Source organism: Lissotriton helveticus, chromosome 11 (assembly GCF_964261635.1).
Source record: "Lissotriton helveticus chromosome 11, aLisHel1.1, whole genome shotgun sequence".
Taxonomy (NCBI): Eukaryota; Metazoa; Chordata; class Amphibia; order Caudata; family Salamandridae; genus Lissotriton; species Lissotriton helveticus.
Genome location: NC_136072.1, coordinates 1,003,952,502 through 1,003,978,974, shown reverse-complemented (window position 1 = coordinate 1,003,978,974; position 26,473 = coordinate 1,003,952,502). Strand labels below are relative to the sequence as shown.

The 26,473-nt window shown below is 54.7% G+C and overlaps 1 protein-coding gene across 10 annotated transcripts in view; it reads left to right on the top strand.

Moving 5' to 3' along the window:
* Window positions 1-26,473, top strand: part of ACACB (acetyl-CoA carboxylase beta) — a 2,338,068-nt gene that overhangs the window by 1,849,224 nt on the left and 462,371 nt on the right. For all 10 annotated transcript variants that reach the window (XM_078667379.1, XM_078667377.1, XM_078667383.1 and 7 more), the window contains 2 exons: window positions 4,170-4,313; window positions 11,216-11,336. In XM_078667379.1, the coding sequence (XP_078523505.1) occupies window positions 4,170-4,313; window positions 11,216-11,336 (265 nt within the window). The remainder of the gene's footprint in view (window positions 1-4,169; window positions 4,314-11,215; window positions 11,337-26,473) is intronic.

Below are 26,473 nucleotides of genomic sequence, written 5' to 3'. Positions count from 1 at the left end.
GTGCTGGCGTGCGATGGCTGCGAGGGGGCTCATGTATACGTTGAAGAGTGTTGGGCTGAGCGAGGAGCCTTGAGGAACGCCTCAGATGACTTCGGTGGCCTCCGATCTGAACGGGGGGAGGCGGACTCTCTGTGTCCTTCCGGCGAGGAAGGAGGTGATCCACTCCAGTGCCTTCTCCTGGATTCTGACGTTGCTGAGGCGCTGTACTAGGGTACGGTGGCAGACAGTGTCGAAGGCCGCGGAGAGGTCCAGGAGGATGAGGGCCGCTGTTTCTCCGTTGTCAAGCAGGGCTCGGATGTCATCGGTAGCTGCGATCAGGGCAGTCTCGGTGCTGTGGTTGGCCCGGAAGCCAGACTGCGAGAGGTCGAGGGAGCCGTTCGTCTCGAGGAAGGCGGCCAGTTGCTTGTTGACGGTCTTCTCGATGACTTTTGCCGGAAACGGGAGCAGCGAGATGGGGCGGTAGTTCTTGAGGTCGGTTGGGTCTGCTGATGGTTTCTTGAGTAGAGCGCTGAGTTCGGCGTGCTTCCAGCTCTCCGGGAAGGTGGCGATGTCGAAGGAGGTGTTGATGATGTCCCGCAGGTGGGGTGCGATGACAGCGTCGGCCTTGTTGAAGACGTGGTGAGGGCAGGGGTCTGTCGGGGATCCGGAGTGGATGGAGTTCATCGTGCGGATGGTGTCTTCGGTGCTGATCGGGGTCCAGGCGCGGAGGGTGGTGGTGGGGGGCGGTGGTTCGGTCGTGGCGTGCATCGGTTGAGTGCTGAAGCTGTTGTGTATGTCCGCGATCTTGTTGTGGAAGTAGGAGGCGAGGGAGTTGCAGAGGTCTTGCGAAGGGGTGATGTCGTTGTTTCCGGCGTTGGGGTTGGAGAGCTCTTTCACGATGTTGAAGAGTTCCTTGCTGTTGTGTGCCTTGTTGTCCAGTCGTTCCTTGAATGCGGTTTTCTTGGTGGCGTGGATCAGCTGGTGGTGTTTTCGGGTGGCGAGCTTGAGGGCAGTCATGTTGTCCGGTGTTGGGTCTCTGCGCCAGGTTTTCTCAAGTGCTCTGCAGTTCTTCTTGGAGCTCTTGAGTTCGTCGTTAAACCATGGGGCTTTCTTGCTGCCGGGTCTGCTCGGCGGGGTCTTCAGGTGGGCGAGGTCGTCTGCGCAGTCGCTGATCCATTTCGTGAGGTTGGTGGCTGCTTGGCTGGGGTTGGTTGTGCTGGTGGGAGGGTTCTTGCTCAGGGAAGTAGCGAGCTGGTCTGTAGTGATCTTGTTCCAGCTTCTGCGGGGAGCCTGTTGCTGGTGATGGTGGAGCGTGGTCCTTCTGAAGCTGAAGTGGACGCAGCTGTGGTCCGTCCAGTGGAGTCCCGTGGCGTGGCTGAAGGCGATGTCCTTGCTGGAAGAGAAGATCGGGTCGAGTGTGTGTCCGGCGTAGTGGGTGGGGTTGGTCACCAGTTGCTTGAGTCCGAGGTTGGCGAGGTTGTCCAGCAGGGTGGTGGTGTTGCGGCCGTTGTTGTTCTCTAGGTGGAAGTTGAGGTCCCCGAGGAGGATGTAGTCGGCGGAGGGGAGGGCGTGTGGGCTGATGAAGTCGGCGATGTCCTCGCTGAATTGTGTGCGTGGTCCCGGGGGTCTGTAGATGAGGGTGCCTCTGAGGGAGGTCTTGGGGTTGGCGTGGATCTGGAAGTGCAGGTGCTCGGCGGGTGCGAGGGTGTCGTCGGTGTTGGTCGTGATGCGGATGGTGTTCCTGTGGATGATGGCGATGCCTCCTCCTGTCTGGTTGACGCGGTCTCTCCGGATGATCTTGTAGCCTTCTGGGATGGCGATGGCGATGTCGGGCGCTGAGGAGGCGTTCATCCAGGTTTCCGTGATGAAGGCGACGTCTGGGTCTGTGGTGTCGAGCAGGTTCCATAGCTCAACGGCGTGTCTGTGGACGGAGCGGGTGTTGAGCAGGATGCACTTCAGGTGGGTGCTGCTGGTGTTCGGCTTGGTGGGTGCTGGTGTGGCGTGGGTCCGGTTGCAGGTGAACTTGCAGGAGTGGCAACTGAAGGGTCCGTGGGTGCGTCTCGGTGTGGCTCGGTAGCAGCCCGGTGTTCGGCCGGTGTTGAGTGCGTTGAGGTCGGTGGCGTCGTTGGTCCGTCGGGACGGCTTCCGGCGGTGGGGACCAGGGGTCCTGGCACTGGGCGCGGTCCAGGCGCGGACGGGCGCAGACGGGCTTACCTTTGGCGCACCTTCGGTACTCAATCGGTGCTCCCGCTGCACGCGTCCGCTGCGCGGTCGCTCTGGGGGCGTCATAAGAAGGGAGCCGGGAGGGAGGGTCAGCTGGGAGGCGGGGAGCGCGTGGGCCAATCGGTAAGCGGGGGGGCGGGGTCGCGGCAGGAACGGCGGGAAAAAACGGCGGGCTTGGTGGGCGGCCCTGCGGCGGCTGGGGCGCCGGATCGGCGTCTGGCAGGCAGCAGGTAGAGGTAGGCAGGCAGAGCAGGCGGGGAGCGTGGAGGCGACCAGGCCGTGGAGGGCGCAGTGGTCGCTCCTGAATCGTGGTCTGGGTCCCCTTAAGAAGGGAGCCGGGAGGGAGGGTCAGCTGGGAGGCGGGGAGCGCGTGGGCCAATCGGCAAGCGGGGGGGCGGGGTCGCGGCAGGAACGGCGGGAAAAAACGGCGGGCTTGGTGGGCGGCCCTGCGGCCGCTGGGGCGCCGGATCGGCGTCTTGCAGGCAGCAGGTAGAGGTAGGCAGGCAGAGCAGGCGGGGAGCGTGGGGGACACCAGGCCGTGGAGGGCGCATTGGTCGCTCCTGAATCGTGGTCTGGGTCCCCTTAAGAAGGGAGCCGGGAGGGAGGGTCAGCTGGGAGGCGGGGATCGCGTGGGCCAATCGGCAAGCGGGGGGGCGGGGTCGCGGCCGGAACGGCGGGAAAAAACGGCGGGCTTGGTGGGCGGCCCTGCGGCGGCTGGGGCGCCGGATCGGCGTCTGGCAGGCAGCAGGTAGAGGTAGGCAGGCAGAGCAGGCGGGGAGCGTGGGGGCGACCAGGCCGTGGAGGGCGCAGTGGTCGCTCCTGAATCGTGGTCTGGGTCCCCTTATGAAGGGAGCCGGGAGGGAGGGTCAGCTGGGAGGCGGGGAGCGCGTGGGCCAATCGGCAAGCGGGGGGGCGGGGTCGCGGCCGGAACGGCGGGAAAAAACGGCGGGCTTGGTGGGCAGCCCTGCGGCGGCTGGGGTGCCGGATCGGCGTCTGGCAGGCAGCAGTTAGAGGTAGGCAGGCAGAGCAGGCGGGGAGCGTGGGGGCGACCAGGCCGTGGAGGGCGCAGTGGTCGCCCTCCACGGCCTGTTCTCAAATTCATGTACATGTATTTACTTAATATTCAAAATGCAATGGAGCTCATAAAAGCAGAGGAGATTGAACAACAAAGGCATCATTACAAATAAGCATTCGCTGAATTACCATCTAGCTAAAAGAATCGCCATTTTGTCAGGATGTATATTTCAAAAGAGTCTCTAAATTCTGGCTTTAGAGCGCTCACATATTTTCTGACTACTCCAAGTGAATCCGCTTGCCTTAATCAAATGTTCTCAAATAAGTTACCTGGATTAGTAGGGAATCCAACTTCCTATTCATTCAATCCGGAGAACTTTCCTGTGTTTAACTATTTTGCTATTTGCTCAAATGCATTTCTGCTAACACGAAATGACTATCTAACTCACCAAATTCTGGGTTTGAGATTTTGCCAGCATATGGAGTCTTTTTATAGTCTGCTCTTTTTGGAAGGATTAATGTGATGGTGGAACTATAGGAGAAGATATGCAGTGCATTCTATGACATTGCATTGTACGCTGCCTTATTCTGTGTCGTAACACTCGCCACTATATGCTACTACACTCTATGCCAGTGCAGTCTACACCAGTCAACTCTACTACACTCCAGTACACTACACTGTCACTTCACTCTACAACACTCTCACAACTTTTAGCCGTACTGAAGAGCAGCCACGCTGGTGTACAACATGGCTAAAACACATTGGCAAAGCCAATAGCTCTCGCATAGGTGTGACAGTTTGATTTTGCCAATGCTTGTTGGTTCTATGCATACTCATCATTTAAAGCGGCTGATCTCTAAAATGCGCTCTGTAATGCAATTGTAACGATGACCCTAACAATGTTTATATTTGAGTAACTATATGATTAATTGGATTACTATATTTTAAACAGGTGCTCGGTCGTGAAGTTTACACATCCAATAACCAGCTAGGAGGGGTGCAAGTCATGCATAATAACGGAGTTTCCCACACAACGGTTCCTGATGATTTTGATGGAGTATATACCATTTTAGAGTGGCTATCATACATGCCAAAGGTACTGTGCAGTGATAATCTGTTAATGCTTCAGTACAACATGGATAGGTTACCTAGCAAACAAATAATAGACTGTGTAGTGTATATGTGTACAGTATGCCATACCATTAGCAGAAGTACATTTATTTTTCTCTCTAATTAGTTCATCATTGTATATGCAGATGTATTTAGATGTATTTACTTGTGTGCGATAAGCTGATGTCTTTCCATACAATTTGAGAGTACACAATATTAACATGAACATAAAATGGTTTGTTTTCTTCAGTAGCTCCAGATGCAGTGTGAACAAAACCGTCCACCTAATGCCTCTCAAACCGGTTCTATTTCTTATTAAGGAGGATGTTTTCTTTATAATGCGCTACACCGACAAAGAAGCCACACTGGTACCATACAGCCAGTCTCAAGATGGTTTCAGTGCCTTTGGTGGGTCTCATCCTTGACTGTGATGTAGTTTGAGACTGCATGCTTGGTTGAGCAAGTAAATAGCAAGTCTTTCACTATTTGTAATAACCATATCTGAAAGAGACACGTTAGTGATAGATTCCTTACCTTAGAATATCTCCAGACGTCAGACTGGATCCGTAAATTTTTGCATAGCAGTACCCTTGCGTGTCGGTAGGCATCTTCTGCGGCTCCGCGTCAGTCGTCTGCGTCGTGATGACGTTGTCGGAGTACTTAGACGCCGCCTCCGCGTGCTGACGTCAGTTCTTCTTTTTTCCGCGCCAGCAGCGCTGATCTGGAAAAAGTGGTACCTCTGTCAATTTTTGACTAAACTTTTTACGATCCTGTTTGATCATCTTTCGAGTCTTCGACTCCGTACGGTGCCGGTAGGGATGCCATGTTTTAAACCCTGTGAGGACTGCGACCGACTGATGTCGGTCACCGACCCTCACCGCCGATGTCTCCACTGTCTCGGCGTCGACCACGACGACAAGACCTGCTCCGACTGCCGGGCCCTAACTTCGAAAGCTAGGCGGGAGCGGTCCCGAAAGCGACTCGAACTCCAGCAGTCGGCCCCGCGCCGCGAAAGCTCCCGGTCCGGACGGAGGTCGAGGGACAGGCTTAGGGAGCGGAGTCATCATAGCTCTGGGAGTCGACATCACTCCTCAGGTTCGAAGTCGTCAGGTAAGCACAAGAAGTTGAAGAGACGTCATCGCTCTTCCTACTCCCCCCCGACGCTCGCGCGACGCGGCCGGGGGTTCCGGTGACACCGCTCACGCGGCTCCGTCGGAGTCGCGGGCGTCGCGTCCGGTCCCACACCCTCCGGTCCCTGAACCGCACGCGACGCCGGAGGAGATCGAGCGTTTCCTCATGGCCATGAGGTCCCTCACGCCTCCGGCCCCGACGCCGGCGGGTGCTTCGGCCCGACGCCGCCGATGCCTTCGGGCCCGGCACCGCAGGGCCCCGCTGGATCCGCTTCTGGATCCGGGTCGTCGCCGGTTGACCTGACAACCTCACCGGTGCCGGTCCCTCAGGTGTCCCCTCCGGCGCCGCCCGTCCCCGATGCCTCCCTCGATCCGACGCAGGAGCGGGGCCGCTGGGCACCGCTTTTGACGCCATTTGGAGAGTTTTACTTCAATTAACCGGCCCCATCCTTTGACACCCCTGAATTTCAGGAGATGGGTGATGAGGAGTATTGGGAGGGGTCTGAGGACCCTCTGACACGTGAGTGTCAGTCCCATGAGGACTGGACAGGTGGACTTGGGGATGCCAGTGGTCTGGACACCTCGCCAGACACTGGTTTTGTCTCACCTCCTACCGTGGCTACGGAGGAGGGGGCAACCTACAGTGTGGTGTTGACGCGGGCAGCCAAGGCCTTGGGCCTTGAGCTCCCCGTCGCGGCCGTGAGGACTAACCTCCTCACTGAGGTCCTTAAACCGCAGTCAAGCTCGGCTGAGCCTCTGCTGCCGTTTAATGAGGCCTTAACCGACGTTCTTTTGGGCACTTGGTCCCGGCCCGCTACAGGTTCGCCTGTAGATAGGAACGTGGCCAGACGCCACCGCCCGGCCCCGGGCGACCCTTGTTTCCTCTCCACCCACCCCACCCCTGTTATCCAGGCTTCAAATTCCCAGACCGCATTCCCGTCGGCTCTGCCTGACACGGAATCCAAGAGGTATGAGCAATACGGCAAAAGGGTATTCTCATCCCTAAGTCTGGGACTGCGGTCTTCCAACACCGCATGCCTCTTGGGCCGCTACACCCACTCTCTGTGGGATAGGGTCGCGGACGTGCTGACAGAATGCCCGTTGGAGGTACGGGCTAAACTCGGCCAGGCCCTTGTGTAGGGCAGAGATGCAGCGCGGTATTCTATCCGGTGTGGGCTGGACACCACCGACTCACTGGGCAGAGCGATGGCAGCGACGGTGGCGATTCGTCGCCACGCCTGGTTGAGGTCCGCCAACTTCTCGGCCGATGTCCAGAATACACTCATGGACATGCCGTTTGATGGCCGTCGCCTTTTTGGCGACAAGGCAGACCATGCGCTTGCGCGCTTTAAGGACTCCAGGGCTACGGCCAGGTGCTTGGGCCTCTCGGCCCCGCGCCAGCAAACGGGTGCCTTTCGCTCCTTTCGTGGCCATGGAAGGGGCGCCCCCACAGGTGCTGCCAGCCACGCCCCGCAGACTAACGTCCAACGCGGTGGCGGCCGTGGAAACCGCCGTGGAGGCGGTCGGGGACAACAGCGAGGCCAGTCCGCACCCTCCCCGCAGCATCTGCCTCAAAACCCTCCTAGTCCGTGCTTTCAGGCCCATGTGACGCCAGTGGGGGGGCAGGGTTCGCCATCACCTCCTCCACTGGGGCACTGTCACATCGGACAGGTGGGTGCTGCAAATCGTCCGAAGGGGCTACTCCCTCCCCTTCGAGGCGACTCCTCCAGCCATGCCACCGCAATACCACCGCGTATCGGGGGATCATTTGCGACTTCTGCAGGAGGAAGTTACGGCCCTCTTGGCCAAGGGGGCCATCAAGCACGTTCCCGGGCCAGAAGTAGGGTGTGGTTGCTACTCCCACTACTTTCTGGTACCCAAGAAGGGCAAAGGGGGCCTGCGCCCTATCTTGGACCTCCGGAACGTCAACGGCTTCTTCCGGAAGGAGAAGTTCAAAATGCTGACACTGGCTCAGGTCTTAGCTGCCCTGGACCCAGGAGACTGGATGGTAGCGTTGGACTTGCAGGATGCTTATTTCCACATCCCCGTCCTGCCGGCCCACCGGCGCTACCTGCGGTTCACGGTTGGCCACGAGCACTTTCAGTTTACCGTGCTCCCCTTCGGCCTTTTCCAGCGCCCCACGGGTGTTCACAAAGGTGATGGCGGTGGTCGCAGCTCATCTGCGCAGGTTAGGGGTTTCAGTCTTCCCCTACCTCGACGACTGGTTGTTGAAGGCGGGCTCGCCCCAGACAGTCGTCAGCCACCTCCAGACAACGACAACAGACCTCCTGCACCAGCTGGGGTTCTCCATCAATGTGCCGAAGTCACACCTGTGCCCCTCTCGGAAGCTCCTCTTCATCGGAGCGGTTCTCAACTCGGCGCAGTTTCGGGTTTATCCACCCGAACAGCGGGTTCGGGATATTCAGGCTCTGATTCCACTCTTTCAGCCTTTATCCCGGATCTCGGTCAGGTTGACGCTGCGGCTTCTGGGGCGGATGGCCTCCTGCATCCTTCTGGTGCATCACGCCTGGTGGCGGATGCGGGCTCTGCGGAAAACGGCCATTACAACGAAGCCGTTTCCACGAAATCGTTAACCACGCATGCAATACAACGCATGCGTGGTTACCACGAAAACCTTTACCACGCATACCTTTACTACGAGGTTTGTAGTAAAGGTATATGTGGTAAAGGTAAAAAGAAAAAAAAAGGGGGCTTGGGGGGGCCCCCCCCCCCCCAAAAAAAACTCACCTGATGTCACGTCGGGTTATGTATTTAATCAGCGTCGTTTAAGAGAAATCGGAAAATAAACTTCCGCTTTCTCTTAACGACGTATGACGTCACCACGCAAGCAATCGAGGTAAATGTTATGCGTGGTAAACGAATTCCGTTGTAACGCATGCGTGGTAAAGGCATGCGTTGCAACGGAATTCGTTGTAACGTCATACATTCGGGCTCTGCAGTGGGGCCTGAAGTTTCAGTGGGCCCAGCATCTGGGCAACCTCTCCGACTATGTCCTGATCTCGGAGGGCACTGCGAGACAGCTGCAGTGGGGGCTCACAGGCCGCGATTGGGTCAGCGGCAGATCCCTCTCCCTTCCCCAACCGGAGCACGTAGTTTTGACGGACGCGTCCCTCCAGGGCTGGAGAGGCGGAGATCAGAGGCCTCTGGTCTCCGGCGGAGTCCCGGCTCCATATCAACCTTTTGGAGCTGCGGGCGATTCGTCTAGCACTGAAGGCATTCCTCCCCTCTCTCCAGGGGAGTGTAGTGCAGGTGTTCACAGACAACACCACCGCCATGTGGTACTGCAACAAACGGGGCGGGGTGGGGTCGTGGACCCTTTGCCAGGAGGCTGTACGCCTCTGGCAGTGGCTGGAACATCAGGGCGTGACCCTGGTGGTTCAACACCTGGCAGGTTCTCTGAACGCCAGGGCGGACGAGCTCAGCCGTCGGTGCATGATGGATCACGAATGGCGTCTGAACTCGGACGTGTCGCAAGGCCTCTTTCAGCAGTGGGAGAGCCTTGGTTAGATCTATTCGCCACAGAAGAGAACACGCAATGTCATCAGTTCTGCGCGTTGGAATTTCCAAGGCTGCACTCGCTCGGAGACGCTTTTCGTCGCGAGTGGAGTTGCGGTCTGTTGTACGCCTTTCCGCCTATACCACTTCTACCCAGAGTGCTGAAGAAGATCAAGCGCGACCGGGCCCAAGTCATCCTAGTGGCTCCGGACTGGGCACGAAGGTACTGGTATCCCGAGCTACTTAGTATGTCAGTCGATCCCTCGGTTCGTCTGCCTCTTCAGGAGGACCTTCTGTCGCAGCAGCAGGGGACGGTCCTCCACCCAAACCTGTCCAGTCTCCACCTCCATGCTTGGAGATTGAGCGGCGACAGTTGAGGCCATTTGACTTGCCTCTGAAGTCTGTAATGTCATTCTGGCGACCAGGCGGCCCTCCACAAAATCGATATACGCCTGCAGGTGGAATAAGTTTGTGGCATGGTGCACAGCAAAGGCTGTGGATCCACTTTCTGCCCCTCTTTCTGAGGTTCTTCTCTTCCTTCTTTCTCTTGCCCAGCAGGGCTCTGCTCTGGGCACTATCAAGGGCTACCTTTCTGCGCCCTTTCAGCCTTTCTAAGGCTGCCTGATCAACCTTCTTTGTTCAAGTCCCCTATTGTAACTCGTTTTCTGAAGGGCATCACTCACATGTTTCCTCCTGTACCTTTCGTGATGCCCCAGTGGGACTTGAACCTTGTACTTACTTACCTAATGTGTGCTCCCTTTAAACCGCTCCATAACTGTCCTCTCCGTCTTCTTACTCTAAATACTGCTTTCCTAGTTGCCATCACCTCTGCCAGGAGAGTGAGTGAGCTCCAGGCTCTTTCTTCCACACCTCCTTTCCTCTCTGTCCATCCGGACAAGGTTGTGTTGCGAACAAGACCCTCTTTCCTGCCCAAGGTTGTAACGGCCTTCCACATCGGGCAGTCTATTACCTTGCCCACCTTCTTTCCGCCTCCGCATCCCTCGAAAGAGGAAGAGAGGCTCCGCCGTCTGGACCCAAAACGTGCGCTCTCTTACTATCTGGATCGCACACGCCAGTTCCGGGTGTATGACCAACTCTTTGTTGGTTACGTGGGCGCTAAGAAGGGTAAAGCAGTGCACAAGCGGACCATCTCTCGGTGGATCATCTTGTGTATCCAGGCATGCTACTCCTTGGCTAAAAAAGAGCCCTCTGTTGGATTAAGGGCTCATTCCAATCGGGCCACGGCGACTACAACTGCCCTGGGCCGGGGAGTGCCCTTGCAGGACATTTGCCAGCAGGCCCGGACTGGCCGTTGTGGGCACCGGGCAATCCCCCGGTCGGCCGCAAGGGTGGGGGCCGGTTTTGGGCCCTGGGGGCCGTTTTTGTTGCAGAGCCGTTTTTGCAGCATAGCTGCAAAATCGGCCCTGTAACAAAATCGGCCGAAAACCGGCCCTGGCAAAGAGCTCGACCCCCCTCCCTCCCCCGGGGAGGGTGAGCCGGCCGAGCACTTTGCCAGGGCCGGTTTTCGTTCCCAGTCCGGCCCTGTTTGCCAGACAGCTACGTAGGCCTCGCTGCACACGTTTGCAAGACACTATTGCCTGGACAGGCAAGTCCGGAGGGATGGCTTCTTTGGCCGTTCCGTCCTCCGGGACTTTCTGGTGTGATTATTGGTTCGCAGAGCTACCACCGGGGTTGGTATTGCTGGGGTATCTATTCTGAGGTAAGGAATCTATCACTAACGTGTCTCTTTCAGATGCACAAGTTACTACTTGTGTAACGATATATCTGTAAGAGACATTAGTTAGTGATAGATTCCTTACCGACCCACCCATCCTCCCCGTTCTGCGAACCGATATCTAGGGTTAAGGTCATCCCCTTCAGGGCCCTAGTTTCAATGGCACCAGTGTTGGTTTTTATCATGGCTCTGCATTTCTGGCGCGGAAAAGCTGTGTCTAAGAACTGACGTCAGCACGCGGAGGCGGCGTCTAAGTACTCCGACAACGTCATCACGGCGCCCACGACGCCGATGACGGACGCGGAGCCGCAGACGACACCTACTGACGCGCAAGGGTACTGCTACGCAAAAATTTCCGGATCCAGTCTGACGCCTGGGGATATTCTAAGGTAAGGAATCTATCACTAACTAATGTCTCTTACAGATATATCGTTACACAAGTAGTAACTTGTGCGTTTGTGTCATGATCATTACTTTGTAACTGATTGATGATTATTTTTAATGTAGGATAAATATAGCCCCGTGCCTGTTATTACTCCAAAGGATCCAATTGAAAGGGAAATTGATTTTGTGCCTTGCAAAGCCCCTTATGATCCACGGTGGATGCTTGCTGGAAGACCTCATCCAAGTACGTAATTAGGTTTCATTACATGGTTTTTATATATAATCATTTAAAGACTGCAGAAATTGGTTGACAATTGTATTAACAAGTGTTTTACATTGTTTTGCTTTTTTTGATGGTCTAAGATGCAGTAGATTTAATTTTCATGACTTTCTGAAGTATTTTGTGTCAAAATCTTTTTATTGGTCTTTTACAAGCATACAAAAGAAAAGTAGTTCAATCAAGCACAGTGCAGGAGCCACATTTTACAACGCAGCATTTCCACAAGTTCTCAGCGTACATTTTACACATAGGCAGAGCTCAGGTACAATAAAGACAGCTCCTTGGATATACTGCTTATAAGAACCAATTGTAGTCTGTGCTTGTAGGTCCACAGAAGCTAGACAGATAAAAGAAAAATCATTACATTAAAAAAGAGAAAAAATACATAAACAAAGAAAATCTAACACCCAAAAAATTGGAAAAATAAAACATTTGCATGACGTCTTATTATCTCAGAGCAACTGGAATAGATATAGAACAGGAGCCACCAAAGAGCCTGAGGGCCCCCGGGGTCTCCCGTATCAGTCCGGGAAGGGGGGGCGGAGTCAATCCGAGGAGCACGACCCTGGCCCCACAAGCCACCCTCGGCCAACAGGATCATGGGGGTCCTTGTCTATTATATTTGAAAGAGATGGAGAGCTCGCAGTCTGGGCCCCCAGGCAAACAGGGGCGCACTGATGGATTGCCATTATGAGAGACGAATGCAGATTGAACAGAGGGAACTAGAGCACTAACATTGTGCGGACCCGGGCGTCACGTCGGGAGGCACTGTTGTGACAAGGTGAATAAACCAAGATTAAGCGGACCTTAGACCACGCTATAAACCTAAAGTCAAAGGCTCCAGTGTAACCAGCGGGGCTCCCCTATACACAAGGGGAGAACCATAAATTCAATTTTGGAAGGAAACGGGATCACTCGAAGATATCGCGACGGGGAATCTTATAGCACATACTGAACCCCACCCACCAGTGACGTTTTGTATAAGGATAGAGTCATCACGCCCTGACGAGAACACGCAAAGTAAAATAGCGAGTTCGAAACGCGTCGGCCAATTGGAGACAAGCATCCGACAACTGCTTAAAATAACTAGCTTTGTGTTGGACTGATGTTTTGATTAATTCTTTCAGTCTAACTGGTATTGTTTTGTACATAGATTGCTCTCTCCATTTGATTTTTCCTTATTTTGAGCATAAAGAACTTTTCTTGTTAAGGAAAGTTAGTGCAATAATGATTAATGATGTTGATGCACAAGCTCTTGTGCTAATGTATATATGAAATTCAGATATATGTTCTGTTTGTTATATGTAACGTTCTTTATATGTTCTTGAACAAAGTGTATGATAAATGTATTTGGGTATGTCTTTTTTGTATAATGAATTTTTTGAATTTTGAAAACAAAAAGTAAAAGGGTATAAAATAAATAATACCAGACAAATTTTGAAGTAAAACTTTATTTGTCACTCTAAAAGAAGGAGATCCAAAAACTTCCTGTATGGCCGGTACTTGCTTTTTCACACATTTTACAACGCAGCATTTCCACAAGTTCTCAGCGTACATTTTACACATAGGCAGAGCTCAGGTACAATAAAGACAGCTCCTTGGATATACTGCTTATAAGAACCAATTGTAGTCTGTGCTTGTAGGTCCACAGAAGCTAGACAGATAAAAGAAAAATCATTACATTAAAAAAGAGAAAAAATACATAAACAAAGAAAATCTAACACCCAAAAAATTGGAAAAATAAAACATTTGCATGACGTCTTATTATCTCAGAGCAACTGGAATAGATATAGAACAGGAGCCACCCAAGAGCCTGAGGGCCCCCGGGGTCTCCCGTATCAGTCCGGGAAGGGGGGGCGGAGTCAATCCGAGGAGCACGACCCTGGCCCCACAAGCCACCCTCGGCCAACAGGATCATGGGGGTCCTTGTCTATTATATTTGAAAGAGATGGAGAGCTCGCAGTCTGGGCCCCCAGGCAAACAGGGGTACTCTACTAAGGGGCTCCAGATATAATCAAAACTTTTACGTGAGTCCTCAATCACATCTGCCAAGGCCCTCCGTAGCTGGGCAAATCATTGAGAGAAGGAGGAAGCCTCCGGCTTCTTCCATGCTGCAGCTATTGCCATCTTGGCTGCTTCCAGACAGAGCCACATGATAGAACGATGATCCCCCTGAGTTTGGTGTTTCAGACTAGGGTCCCTAACCCCCAAGAGTGTGTGCTCAATGATTTCAGGGACTGGATAGCGAATAATCTGCTTAATTTGTGCCAGGATTTCCTTCCAGAAGGGTTGGATGGAGGGGCAATCCCATCAGATGTGCCGAACATTTCCCAGAAGTCCACAGCCTCACCAAAATTTGTCTGAAGTGTTTGGAAATATGGTGTGCAATCTCTGGGGGTGTAAGTACCCATCATGCATAATTTTGTAGTGGACTTCCCTGATATGCATAGAGCGGTTGTATTTAGCAATATCCTTGTACAAGGATCCCCATTGCTTTTTCCCTATGGGAGTGGACACCATGGAATCCCAGACTCTTCTACGTTGTAGTGTCGACCGGGGGCCCGCCTTAATAGCAGGGAGTAGAAGAACAAAATACATCCCTTGCCCATAATGCCAAACTGCACGAATTTCTCAAGTGGGAGCAATTCCATTATAGCTGTCATACACTCCTGCTATTATTGCAACGGACAGATAGGACACCGATCCTCCGTCCCACCCGACCCCCCCATCACGACGGAGCAACCTGACTCCAAAGCCTGCAGTAACAGGAATTAAATGTTACCGCAATCAACACGGAACATGGACATAATTTCCAGTTCCATATGAGCACCAGAATCCAATCGGACCCATGGCACACTCGTCACTCCGATCCAGCTTCAATTGCTAATCGGCAATCTAACGCAGACCGCCCACTTGCAGACACTGCAGCCGAGCGTAAACCACTGAACCCTGCTGGCAACCAGTCGCACGGTCTACACCCTTGCTCCCATTAAGATTAGCGGAGCACATTAGAACCACTTACAAATAAGCGGTCATATTTTAAATATAAACAGGCAAATGTTTTCTAAATGTTGTCCTGATGATGATCCCATATAATTAGAGCTTTAAGGGATCGAAACGTCGACTTTACCTAGTACTTCCGCAACAAAGCCATTGTGTTGAACCCTGTTGTTTGTTAGTACTAACTGGAGAGCTTTAATATAACACTGATGTATAAGTGCCCAGTATTGCTCTTCTTTGCCTGTGCAAACCTTTTCATGTGTTACTTGTCCTTCTAGAGTAAGGTACAGGACTGTGCCTTGTACTATCCGCATATCTGTTTTTGACTTTGGTTAAAATAAATACCCTGTCCGGCTGGACAGTGGACGAATATAGTTTCCTATTATGGCCTATATTTTATCGACATTCTTTATCCCGATATACTTAGGACCCTTGTCTTCGAAAACATACACTCCTGGGGCTGCTGCACCCAATGTTTGAGTTGAGGGTAATGATTCGCTTCCGTGGGCGACATTTTAAAAAGGTCTGTGCAGTCCGCAAATGTTCGTACCTCTCCCAGCTTAAACAGATCGGATAACATAAGGCATCCCCCTTCCCTCCATTTGTCAAAAGGGCCCACTGAGACTGCTGGCTGGAAAGCTGGATTAAAATAGATGGGAGTGTAAGTAGATGGACCAGTTACCACGAGACACATCTTCAGAGTAACCCATTGGCCAGGATGGGAGGCTCCTCTGTGCTGCCCCTGATGTTCCTCTGCATCCTTTTCACTCACTCAGCATCCAGCTCAGATCAAGCGGCAGCCAGTCCACGCTCAGAGCTCACGGGGAGCCCGGGCTAGGGTTGTGCATTCCTGGGTAGGAGGGGTTTCCTTGACTGCTGTGTGTGCTCCGTTTCAACAATGTTTGTAGAACAGGAAAAAGGCGGCCTGCCCGAGAAATGAGGAACGCCCTCGAATGAATCAGCTTCCTTCAGCATGAAGTCTGACTGTGTCAAATGTAATTCTTCATTTATGGCATCTTTAAAGATATGGAACACGTTTGATCGTCCACATTGCAAAGCTTGTTGACCTTTTCTGCCAGATCGGTGCCAACATTAAATACAACTTAAGTTCGGTAGTGGAGGCATGATACTGCCTTTAGATTGTCTGTTTTAAAAACACACTTTAAATAAGATGGACTCTGATGATTAGCGTCTGTGGTTTTGTACTGTCTAATGTCAAGATTGCAGGGGTGTGCCCGCCTTTACTAAACAAGAAGCAACGGGTGCAGGGAGCTGCCTGGCACAGCAGCAGGAAGAGAGGGGCGGCCATTCTAAAACAAGCATTTCAATTGGGAATAAAGGACTCTTCTTAAGTTATTTGTGTCAAGTGTTTCAAAAGGCCTTTCCGCAACAATCACCCCCTCCTCTCTCTTCCTTGATGTGTAGCATTTCACTTTTGGTTAACAACAAGAGAGGGAGGATTAGTAAAGGATCACTCCTATATCCCAATCATAAATATAAGAAACAACTAAGGAGTGACTTAATGGTGCTGTAGACTGAGAATTAGAGTCAAACACTCCATAGGGTAGAAAATTCTTCCACCTCCAGTGAAAAGGCGATCTTGGAACCAACACAGGAAAAAGGGTGAATACACATACAAAAGAAAAAGGCAACAATTTGTATTTATTTAAAAAGAACCCTCACTCACCCTAGTGATGACATGCTTCATCATGGGGTTCCCACTGGAGGTAGGTCCTACCTTTGATGGGATACAAGTGGCCAATAATATTACCACTAACGATATCCCACACACTGTTTTTAATAATATTAGCTGACCACCAAATAAAATTGTTTTGGGTACAACTAATATTTCTTAATTCACTATCACTTGCACTTCAACACATACATCAAGTTTATTTCACAAGAACCTGCTCCGCTGTAAACCAGGCGTTGAAGCACACTGGAGGGACATTCGGTTCCTCCAGTGGGAACCCCATGATGAAGCATGTCATCACTAGGGTGAGTGAGGGTTATTTTCTAATAAATACAAATTGTTGCCTTTTTCTTTTGTATGTGTATTCACCCTTTTTCCTGTGTTGGTTCCAAGATCGCCTTTTCACTGGAGGTGGAAGAATGTTCTACCCTATGGAGTGTTTGACTCTAATTCTCTGTCTACAGCACCATTAAGTCACTCCTTAGTTGTTTCTTATAGTTCGAGGCATGTGGGCTGCTAAATTCATATCTTAGCATTAGATCGCCGCCTAGTGTTGGGCTCGGATGATTGCACATTGTTGTCCTGGAAGAGTCTTCGAAGTATCCTGAGATAGGTGGCTCCTCCCCTGGACTACAGTGCGCATGGGCATCGGCTCCATCCCCAGATTGTTTTTTTCCGCCATTGGGTTCGGATTTTGTGGTCTCGACGTCTTACTGTCGGAACCAAGAAAAACTAACTTTTAGCGGCCAAAAGGCCTCGATTTTCTTGCGTCGGTATTGTCTGCGCACGGTCTCGAGTCTTCCGCCTCTTGGAGTCGGAATAAGCGGAGTTTTCTTCGCTCTCTGAACTTTGAGGCCTTCTCATCGCGACACGACTGCATGCCTTTTCGGACATGGAGCGGAGCCCGTTTAAGTACTGCCCGCTCTGTGGGTCCAAGTACCCACACATTGATCTACACCCCGTCTGTAACAAGTGCCTTTCGCCTGACCACGACGACGGCAAGTGCAAGGCCTGTGCACAGTTACGCTCAAAGAAAACTCTCAAGCTTCGGCGCGCGGTGCGCTTGGAAGCTAGGCAAGCGGCCCCGGATCCGGAGAACATCTTCGGCGACCAGGACGAAGAGGTCCAGGGTCACCATCTACAAATCTCCCCACCTGAGACGGAGGTCGAGGCGGATCCGGGAGACGACGACGGAGTCGCGGGTCAAGACCTTGAATACGTCGAAGAGGTAGGAGACGACGAAGAGATTTATGGGGCCGCGGCAGACAGCTCGGGGGACGAGCTCTGCCCCGAAGGTTACGAAGATGCCGACCGGGACACGGGATCGCCTGTCGGCCTTACCCAAGACCCGTTGCCGCAAGCCACAGCCCCGCCTTCAGGCCCGGCTACGGACTTACTTGCTGAGCACACTGTTTCGAAATCGAAACTGAAACCATCGGGATCGACGACACCTAAAATGGCCGACCCGAAAACGAAACTGAAACCTAAGGACTCGAGTGTCCCTAAGATGGCTGCCGTGCCGGTGAAGAAGACGGTGCCCGCTACCCCATCGGCTCCGTCGACCTCCGGTCCGCAGAAGCCGAAGAAGTCTGTCGATTCCGATGCTGCAAAATCGAAACCGACGCCCGAGGATGGGTCCTCCAAGAAAGATGGTCGGCACGGGTCAGCGGCTACGACGCCATCCAAGCCCGCCAAGGTCGGCTCCAAGGAGGCTACGCACAAGAAGTCTGCGCCCCGGCCTCAAGAATCGGAGGCGCCGAAGACGGGTTCCGCGCCCAAAGCGCACAAGGCCCACAAGGACGTCGGATCCGAGGGACCGAGCGGACCTTCCTCGTCAGCGACGAAACCCACTGGGATTGAGCCGTCCCTCATTGCAGAGTCACTGCACAGAATCAGGGAGAAAGCCTTTGCCCCGTCGGCTCCGATACCATCGCCGCAGCCGCAAAAGGACACTCCGGCTAAGCCTTCTGGGAAACTCCTCTTTCTCTTGCCACCTAAGGAGGCGCCGAAAGCGTTTTCAACGAAATCGGCTCCGAAACAGGTTTCTTCACCGGCTGGCCCGCTTCCACGTCGGGTACTCGAATCAGAAGACGATTCAGAGCATTTCATCGACGCTGCAACAGGCAAGCTGACCCTCTATAAGAGGAAAATCACTTCGGAGCCAGTGGACTCCTATGTCATCCCACTGAAAAAGAAGAAGGTTCCCCTTGACGCCTCAGGCCTCACGGAACCAATCCAGCCTCCTCCAAGACGGAGCCCTACTCCCTCCCCAGAACACTCTGCGGGTGAGGGGTATATCTGAAAGAAACAGGTTAGTATTAGATTCCTTACCTTAGAATATCCCCAGGCGTCAGTCTGGATCCGGAAACTTTTGCGTAGCAGTACCCCTGCGCGTCGGTAGGCGTCGTCTGCAGGCGTCCCCTGCGGCTCCGCGTCGTCGGCGTCGTGCGCCGTGATGACGTCGCTGGAGTATATAGACGCCGCCTCCGCGCGCTGACGTCAGTTCTTCTTTTTTCCGCGCCAGTTAGCGCAGATCCGAAGAGCAGTACTCCGGTCTTTGACCAAGTTTTTTGTTAACTGATTGATCTTTACGGTGCCGGTAGGATGCCCGGTTTCAAGAGTTGTGACGAGTGCGACCGCATGATGTCGGTCACCGACCACCATCGACTCTGCCTCCGGTGTCTGGGCGCGGACCACGACGTGGAGTCCTGCGTCGACTGTCGGGCCTTGACTGGAAAAGCTAGGCGGGAGCGGTCCCGCAAGCTTCTCGAGCTCCGGTTGTCGGCCCCGCGTCGAGAGCGGTCCCGGTCCGGTCGGAGGTCGAGGGAGCGGTCGAGGGAACGGTCGCGGAGCCGCCATGGGCGCTCCGGGAGTCGCCACCATTCCTCCGGCTCGTCAGGTAAGCACAAGAAGTCGGGGCGTCGCCATCGCACCCCCGACTCCCCCCGACGCCCGCGTGCTGCGGCCGGGGGCTCGGGTGACCCCACCCCCGCGGTCCCGCATGGGTCGCCGACGCCGTCTACCCCACACCTGTCGGTCCCTGGGGAAGGCGCGTCGCGTGAGGAGATCGAGGCCTTCCTCATTGCTATGAGGGCGAGGTCTTCTCCGGCGGGGCCTTCGGCGCCTGCGGGCCCGTCGGTCCCGTCTGGGGGCCCGAGCGGTTCGGGTGCTCCTGCCCCGGCGCCGCCGGTGGCTCCGGCCCCGGCGCCGCTGGTTCCCTCTGGTTCGTCGCCGGCTGGTCTCCCGGCCTCTCCGGCGTCGGTTCCTGTGGGCCAACCCGTGGTACCGCCCCCGCGTGGTGCAGCGACTCCGCCGTCGGCTCCGGCCGGCGTCGGGTCCCCGGCACCGACGCCGCGCGGCGCCACCCCCCTTTCCTCCCCGACTCCGGACTCGGAGCCGGACCGGCGTCGGCCGACGCCGGACCCGACGCCGATGGGGCCCGTTGACCCCGATGTCTATATCGTCGACCCAGAATATGGGTATGACGAGGAGGAGTATGGAGAGGGTTGGGAGGGGTCTGAGGACCCTCTATCCCGTGCCTGCCAGTACGATGTGGACTGGGTAGGTGATCTGGGTGATGCCAGTGGCCTGGACGAGTCGCCCAACCCTGGGTTTGTCTCTCCGTCCCCTGTGGCGTCCGAGGCGGGTGCTGCCTATTCGGTGGTCCTGATGAGGGCTGCCAAGGCCTTACACCTTGAGCTTCCCGTCGCGAAGGTCAAACCGAATATTCTGACGGAAGTTTTTAAACCGCAGTCATGCCCCCAGGAGCCTCTGCTGCCGTTTAATGAGGCCCTGACGGATGTCCTTCTGGGCACCTGGTCCAGGCCCGCTTCTGGTGCGCCGGTTGACCGGAACGTTGCCAGGCGTCACCGTCCCTGCTCGGACGACCCTGCCTTCCTGTCCACCCATCCCTCCCCGGAGAGTCTGGTGATCCAGGCCTCCACTTCACAGTCCGCATTTCCGTCGGCTCCGCCCGACCGGGAATCAAAGAGGTACGACCAATTTGGAAAAAAAGTGTTTTCCTCTTTGAGCGCTGGACTGCGGTCTTGTAACACCGCGTGCCTCTTGGGCCGCTACACCCACTCCCTGTGGGATACGGTCGAGGAGTGTTTGCCGCAATGCCCCCAGGAAGTGCGGGACAAGCTCACCCGGGCCTTTGTTGAAGGCCGGGATGCGGCGCGGTACTCGATCCGTTGTGGTCTGGACACCACGGACTCACTGGGACGGGCCATGTCCACTACGGTGGCGATTCGTCGCCATGCCTGGCTGAGATCTGCCAACTTCTCACCAGACGTCCAAAATACACTAATGGACATGCCATTTGATGGCAGTCGCCTATTTGGTGACAAAGCGGACCACGCGCTGGAGCGCTTCAAGGACTCCAGGGTCACGGCCAAGTCCTTGGGTCTCTCGACCCAGCGCCAGCAGACGGGTTCGTTTCGGCCCTTTCGTGGCCAAGGGAGGGGAGGTCCCACACGTGCTGCCAGCCACGCGGCGCAGAGCGCTCCCCAGCGCGGTGGCGCCCGTGGTTTCCGCCGTGGTGGCGGTAGAGGCCAGCGTCGTGGTCAGTCCACGCCTCCCTCCGCTGCGGCATCCAAGCCTTCCTAGTCCGAGCTTTCGGGCTCACGTGACGCCAGTGGGTGGCAGGGTTCGCCATCACCACTCCCGCTGGCGCGCGATAACATCGGACAGGTGGGTGCTGCAGCTTGTCCGAAGGGGCTATGCCCTCCCCTTCGAGTCCACTCCTCCAGCCATGCCACCGCAGAACCACCGTGTGTCGGGGGACCACTTGACACTTCTGCAGGAGGAAGTTACGGCCCTCTTGGCCAAGGGGGCCATCGAGCGCGTTCCTGGGCCAGAAGTAGGGTGTGGTTGCTACTCCCACTACTTTCTGGTACCCAAGAAGGACAAGGGAGGCCTGCGTCCTATCTTGGATCTACGGAACGTCAACGGCTTCCTCCGGAAGGAGAAGTTCAAGATGTTGACTTTGGCTCAGGTCTTGGCTGCTCTAGACCCACAAGACTGGATGGTAGCGTTGGACTTGCAGGATGCGTACTTTCACATCCCCGTCCTGCCGGCCCACCGGCGTTACCTGCGGTTCACGGTAGGCCACGAGCACTTTCAGTTTATCGTGCTCCCATTCGGCCTTACCAGCGCCCCACGGGTGTTCACGAAAGTGATGGCGGTGGTCGCAGCTCATCTGCGCCGGTTAGGGGTTTCAGTCTTCCCCTACCTCGACGACTGGCTGTTGAAGGCGGGCTCGCCCCAGACAGTCGTCCACCACCTTCAGATGACGGCAGACCTCCTGCACGAGCTGGGGTTTTCCATCAATGTGCCGAAATCACACCTGTGTCCCTCTCAAAAGCTCCTTTTCATCGGAGCGGTTCTCGACTCGGCGCAGTTTCGGGTTTATCCTCCGGAACGGCGGGTCCGGGATATTCAGGCTCTGATTCCCATCTTTCAGCCGTTATCCCGGGTTTCGGTCAGGTTGACGCTGCGGCTTCTGGGGCTGATGGCCTCCTGCATCCTTCTGGTGCATCACGCCAGATGGCGGATGCGGGCTCTGCAGTGGGACCTGAAGTTTCAGTGGGCCCAGCATCAGGGCAACCTATCCGACCATGTCCTGATCTCGGAGGGCACTGCGAGACAGTTGCAGTGGTGGCTTACGGACCGCGATTGGGTCAGGGGCAGATCCCTCTCCCTTCCCCAACCGGAGCACGTGGTTGTGACGGACGCGTCCCTCCAAGGCTGGGGTGGCCACTTGGGAGAGGCGGAGATCAGAGGCCTCTGGTCTCCGGCGGAGTCCCGGCTCCATATCAACATGTTGGAGCTGCGGGCGATCCGCCTAGCACTGAAGGCATTCCTCCCCTTTGTCGACGGGAGTGTAGTGCAGGTGTTCACGGACAACACCACCGCCATGTGGTACTGCAACAAACAGGGCGGTGTGGGGTCGTGGACCCTTTGCCAAGAGGCTCTGCGCCTCTGGCAATGGCTGGAACGTCAGGGCGTGACTCTGACGGTTCAACACCTGGCAGGTTCTCTGAACGCCAGGGCGGACGAACTCAGCCGTCGGTGCTCGGTGGATCACGAATGGCGTCTGAACTCGGATGTGGCGAGAGGCCTCTTTCAGCAATGGGGAGAGCCTTGGTTAGATCTATTCGCCACAGAAGAGAACGCGCAATGTCATCAGTTCTGCGCGTTGGAGTTTCCAGGACGGCACTCGCTCGGCGACGCCTTTCGGCGCGAGTGGAGTTGCGGTCTGTTGTACGCCTTTCCGCCTATACCACTTCTGCCCAGAGTGCTGAAGAAGATCAGGCGCGACCGGGCCCAAGTTATCCTTGTGGCTCCGGACTGGGCTCGAAGATACTGGTATCCCGAGCTACTCAGCATGACAGTCGGTCCCTCGATCCGCCTGCCCCTTCAGGAGGACCTTCTGTCGCAGCAGCAGGGGACGGTCCTCCACCCGAACCTGTCCAGTCTCCACCTCCATGCGTGGAGATTGAGCGGCGACAGTTGAGGCCATTTGACTTGCCTCCTGAAGTCTGTGATGTTATTCTGGCAGCCAGGCGTCCCTCCACAAAGTCGGTATACGCCTGCCGGTGGAACAGATTTGTGGCATGGTGCACAGCAAAGGCTGTGGATCCCCTTTCTGCCCCTCTGTCTGAGGTTCTCCTCTTCCTCCTTTCCCTTGCCCAGCAGGGCTCTGCTCTGGGCACTATCAAGGGCTATCTTTCTGCCCTTTCCGCCTTCTTGAGGCTACCTGATCAGCCATCTTTGTTCAAGTCCCCTATTGTGTTAAGATTCTTGAAGGGCATCACGCACATGTATCCTCCAACTCCGTTCGTGATGCCTCAGTGGGACTTGAACTTGGTTTTGACTTTCCTGATGTGCGCTCCCTTTGAGCCCCTTCATTCCTGTCCTCTCCGTCTTCTCACCTTAAAGACGGCCTTCCTGGTAGCCATCACCTCTGCCAGGAGAGTGAGTGAGCTCCAGGCTCTTTCTATTCAACCTCCTTTCTTGTCTGTTCATCCTGATAAGGTGGTTCTTCGGACTAGACCTTCTTTCCTGCCCAAGGTAGTCTCTGCTTTTCACATTGGGCAGTCCATCACCTTGCCCTCCTTCTTCCCGCCTCCGCATCCTTCAAAGGATGAAGAGCGGCTCCATCGTCTGGACCCAAAACGTGCGCTTTCATTCTATATGGATCGCACACGCCAGTTCCGGGTGGATGACCAACTGTTTGTTGGCTACGTGGGTGAGAAGAAGGGAAGGGCGGTACAGAAACGGACCATCTCTCGGTGGGTCGTCTTGTGCATCAAAGCATGCTACTCTTTGGCTCGGAAGGAGCCTCCTGTTGGGCTGAGGGCCCATTCCACTCGGGCTACGGCGGCTACTACTGCCCTGGGCCGGGGAGTCCCTTTGCAGGACATTTGCCAGGCGGCTACGTGGGCCTCGCTGCACGCCTTTGCGAGGCACTACTGCCTGGACAGTCAAGTCCGGAGGGATGGCTTCTTTGGCCGTTCGGTCCTCCAGGACTTTCTGGTGTAGGTTGTATTGGTTCGCAGACCCACCACCGGGGTTGGTATTGCTGGGGTATCTATTCTAAGGTAAGGAATCTAATACTAACCTGTTTCTTTCAGATGAACAAGTTACTTACCTTCGGTAACGATATATCTGTAAGAAACAGTAGTTAGTATTAGATTCCTTACCGCCCCACCCGTCCTCCCCGTTCTGCGAACTGATACCTAGGGTTAAGGACATCCCTTTCAGGGCCCTAGTTTCAAATGGCACCAGTGTTGGTTCTCACATGGCTCTGCGTGTTCTGGCGCGGAAAAGCTGTGTGCAAAGAACTGACGTCAGCGCGCGGAGGCGGCGTCTATATACTCCAGCGACGTCATCACGGCGCACGACGCCGACGACGCGGAGCCGCAGGGGACGCCTGCAGACGACGCCTACCGACGCGCAGGGGTACTGCTACGCAAAAGTTTCCGGATCCAGACTGACGCCTGGGGATATTCTAAGGTAAGGAATCTAATACTAACTACTGTTTCTTACAGATATATCGTTACCGAAGGTAAGTAACTTGTTCGATGAGGACGAGCAGTACAATTTCCCTATCGATGAACCTGATGTACAACCGGATTCATACGATGACACTGGTGACCAGAACACCCAAGGTGTGGGCCAGGACCCGCAGCTCTTTAATGCACGTGCATCCCCGACTGAGGACTCAGCAGGCTTTCATGCACTACTTGAAAGGGCGGCAGCCAATCATGATGTGGACATGCATGCCGACCCGGTTGAGGAAGACTTCCTTTTCGACACCTTTTCAGTCTCTGAAAGGACAGTAAAGACACTTCCCATGCTAAAAGGAGTCCTCAAACATGCCGGGGACATTTTTAAGGAGCCTACAAGAGCGAGAGTGGTCAACCCTCGCATTGAAAAGAAGTACAGGCCTGCACCTGCGGACCCCGCCTACATCCGGGGACAATTGCCACTGGACTCTCTTGTGGTCGCCAATGCCAGGAAACGTGCCAACTCCCAGACAACGGGTGAAGCTCCTCCCCCGGATAAGGAGTCCAAAGTGCTAGAGGCAGGGGGCAAAAGAGTAGCTGCACAGGCATCAAACTTTTGGCGCATCGCCAATACACAGGCGCTCTTGGCGCGTTACGATAGGGCGCACTACGACACCCTAGAACAGGTTGTACAACACCTGCCTCCACAGTTCCAAGAAGCCACACAACTGCTCATTAACGAGGGGAAGCTAATCTCAAACGCAGCCATCAAATGTGCGCTTGACGCTGCAGATACAGCTGCTAGGGCTGTCAACACTAGCGTTATGCTGAGACGACAGGCGTGGCTACGCATCTCAGGCTTTAAACCGGATATTCAGACAACAATTCTTAATCAGCCGGTCAATCCTGATAGTCTGTTTGGTCCAGATGTTGACACCACCCTAGAGAAAATAAAAAAGGACACGGAAACTGCTAAATCCATGGGGGCCCTGCAGTCACAACAGTTTCGTGGCAGCAATTTTCGTCGCTCAGGTGCACGTGGGGTCACCAGAGGACAAATGGGTCAACAGTCCCAGTTCTCAAAAGGTGGGGCACAATCCTCGTTCACGAAACAGAACAAGGGAGGTTACAGGAATAACAGCAACAGAGGTCGCGGCAGAGGTAACAACAACCCCCGCTCCTCTACTCCAAGCAAACAGTGACTCTCTGTCACTACCCCCCGACCACCTAACACCTGTCGGGGGGAGACTGCAGCAGTTCCTGCCCGTCTGGAAAAACATCACCACAGACAGGTGGGTGCGACAACTAGTCCAGTATGGTTATTGCCTAGAATTGAAGTCCACTCCACCCAACATCCCGCCAAGGCAAAGGCCTATGTCCGCAGAGCACTTGCTCTTATTGCAGCAGGAAGTAGTGGTGATGCTGCAAAAGGGAGCAATCGAGCAAGTGCCGGTGGGAGAGGAAGGCACAGAGGTATATTCCCTGTACTTCCTTATTCCAAAGAAGGACGGATCTCTCAGACCCATTCTAGATCTGCGCCCCCTCAACCTGTACATACTATCAGAACATTTCCACATGCTTACGCTGCAACAGATTCTTCCCTTGCTAAACCAAGGGGACTTCCTAGCAACCTTGGATCTCAAGGATGCGTATTTCCACATTCCACTACACCCGTCACACAGGAAATACCTCAGGTTCACTATTCTAGGCAGACACTACCAGTTCAAGGTCCTACCCTTCGGAGTCACAACAGCCCCGAGGGTGTTCACCAAGTGTCTGGCGACAGTAGCGGCGCACCTCAGGAGGCAGAACATCCATGTCTACCCCTACCTAGACGACTGGCTCGTACAAGCCAAGTCAGAGCAGCAGTGCGCCGCGGACATGTCAACTACAATTCACCTTCTTCACGATCTGGGTTTCTCACTAAACTACCCAAAATCGCATCTTCAGCCGGCACATGTCCGGCAGTTCCTAGGTGCAACGATCAACACCCTGACGGCCATGGCTCAGCCAAACAAAGTCAGGATAGACAGCATGCAGGCCCTGATCCAAAGGTTCAGGCCACAGCACTCGCTTCCAGCGAGGGTGTTCATGCAGTTGATAGGCATGATGGCCTCCTGCATCTTCATTGTCCCTCACGCACGGCTACACATGCGCCCGCTCCAGGAGTGCTTAGCGAATCAGTGGACACAGGCTCGTGGCCAATTGACAGACCTAGTGTTGGTTACCAGTCGGGCATACGACTCTCTGCATTGGTGGACTCCACACAACCTTTGCAAGGGCCGACTGTTCCAAGAGCCCGTGCCGCAGATTGTCCTGACAACGGACGCATCTCTCCAGGGATGGGGAGCTCATGTGCTCAACTACACGGTGCAGGGACTATGGACAACGCAGCA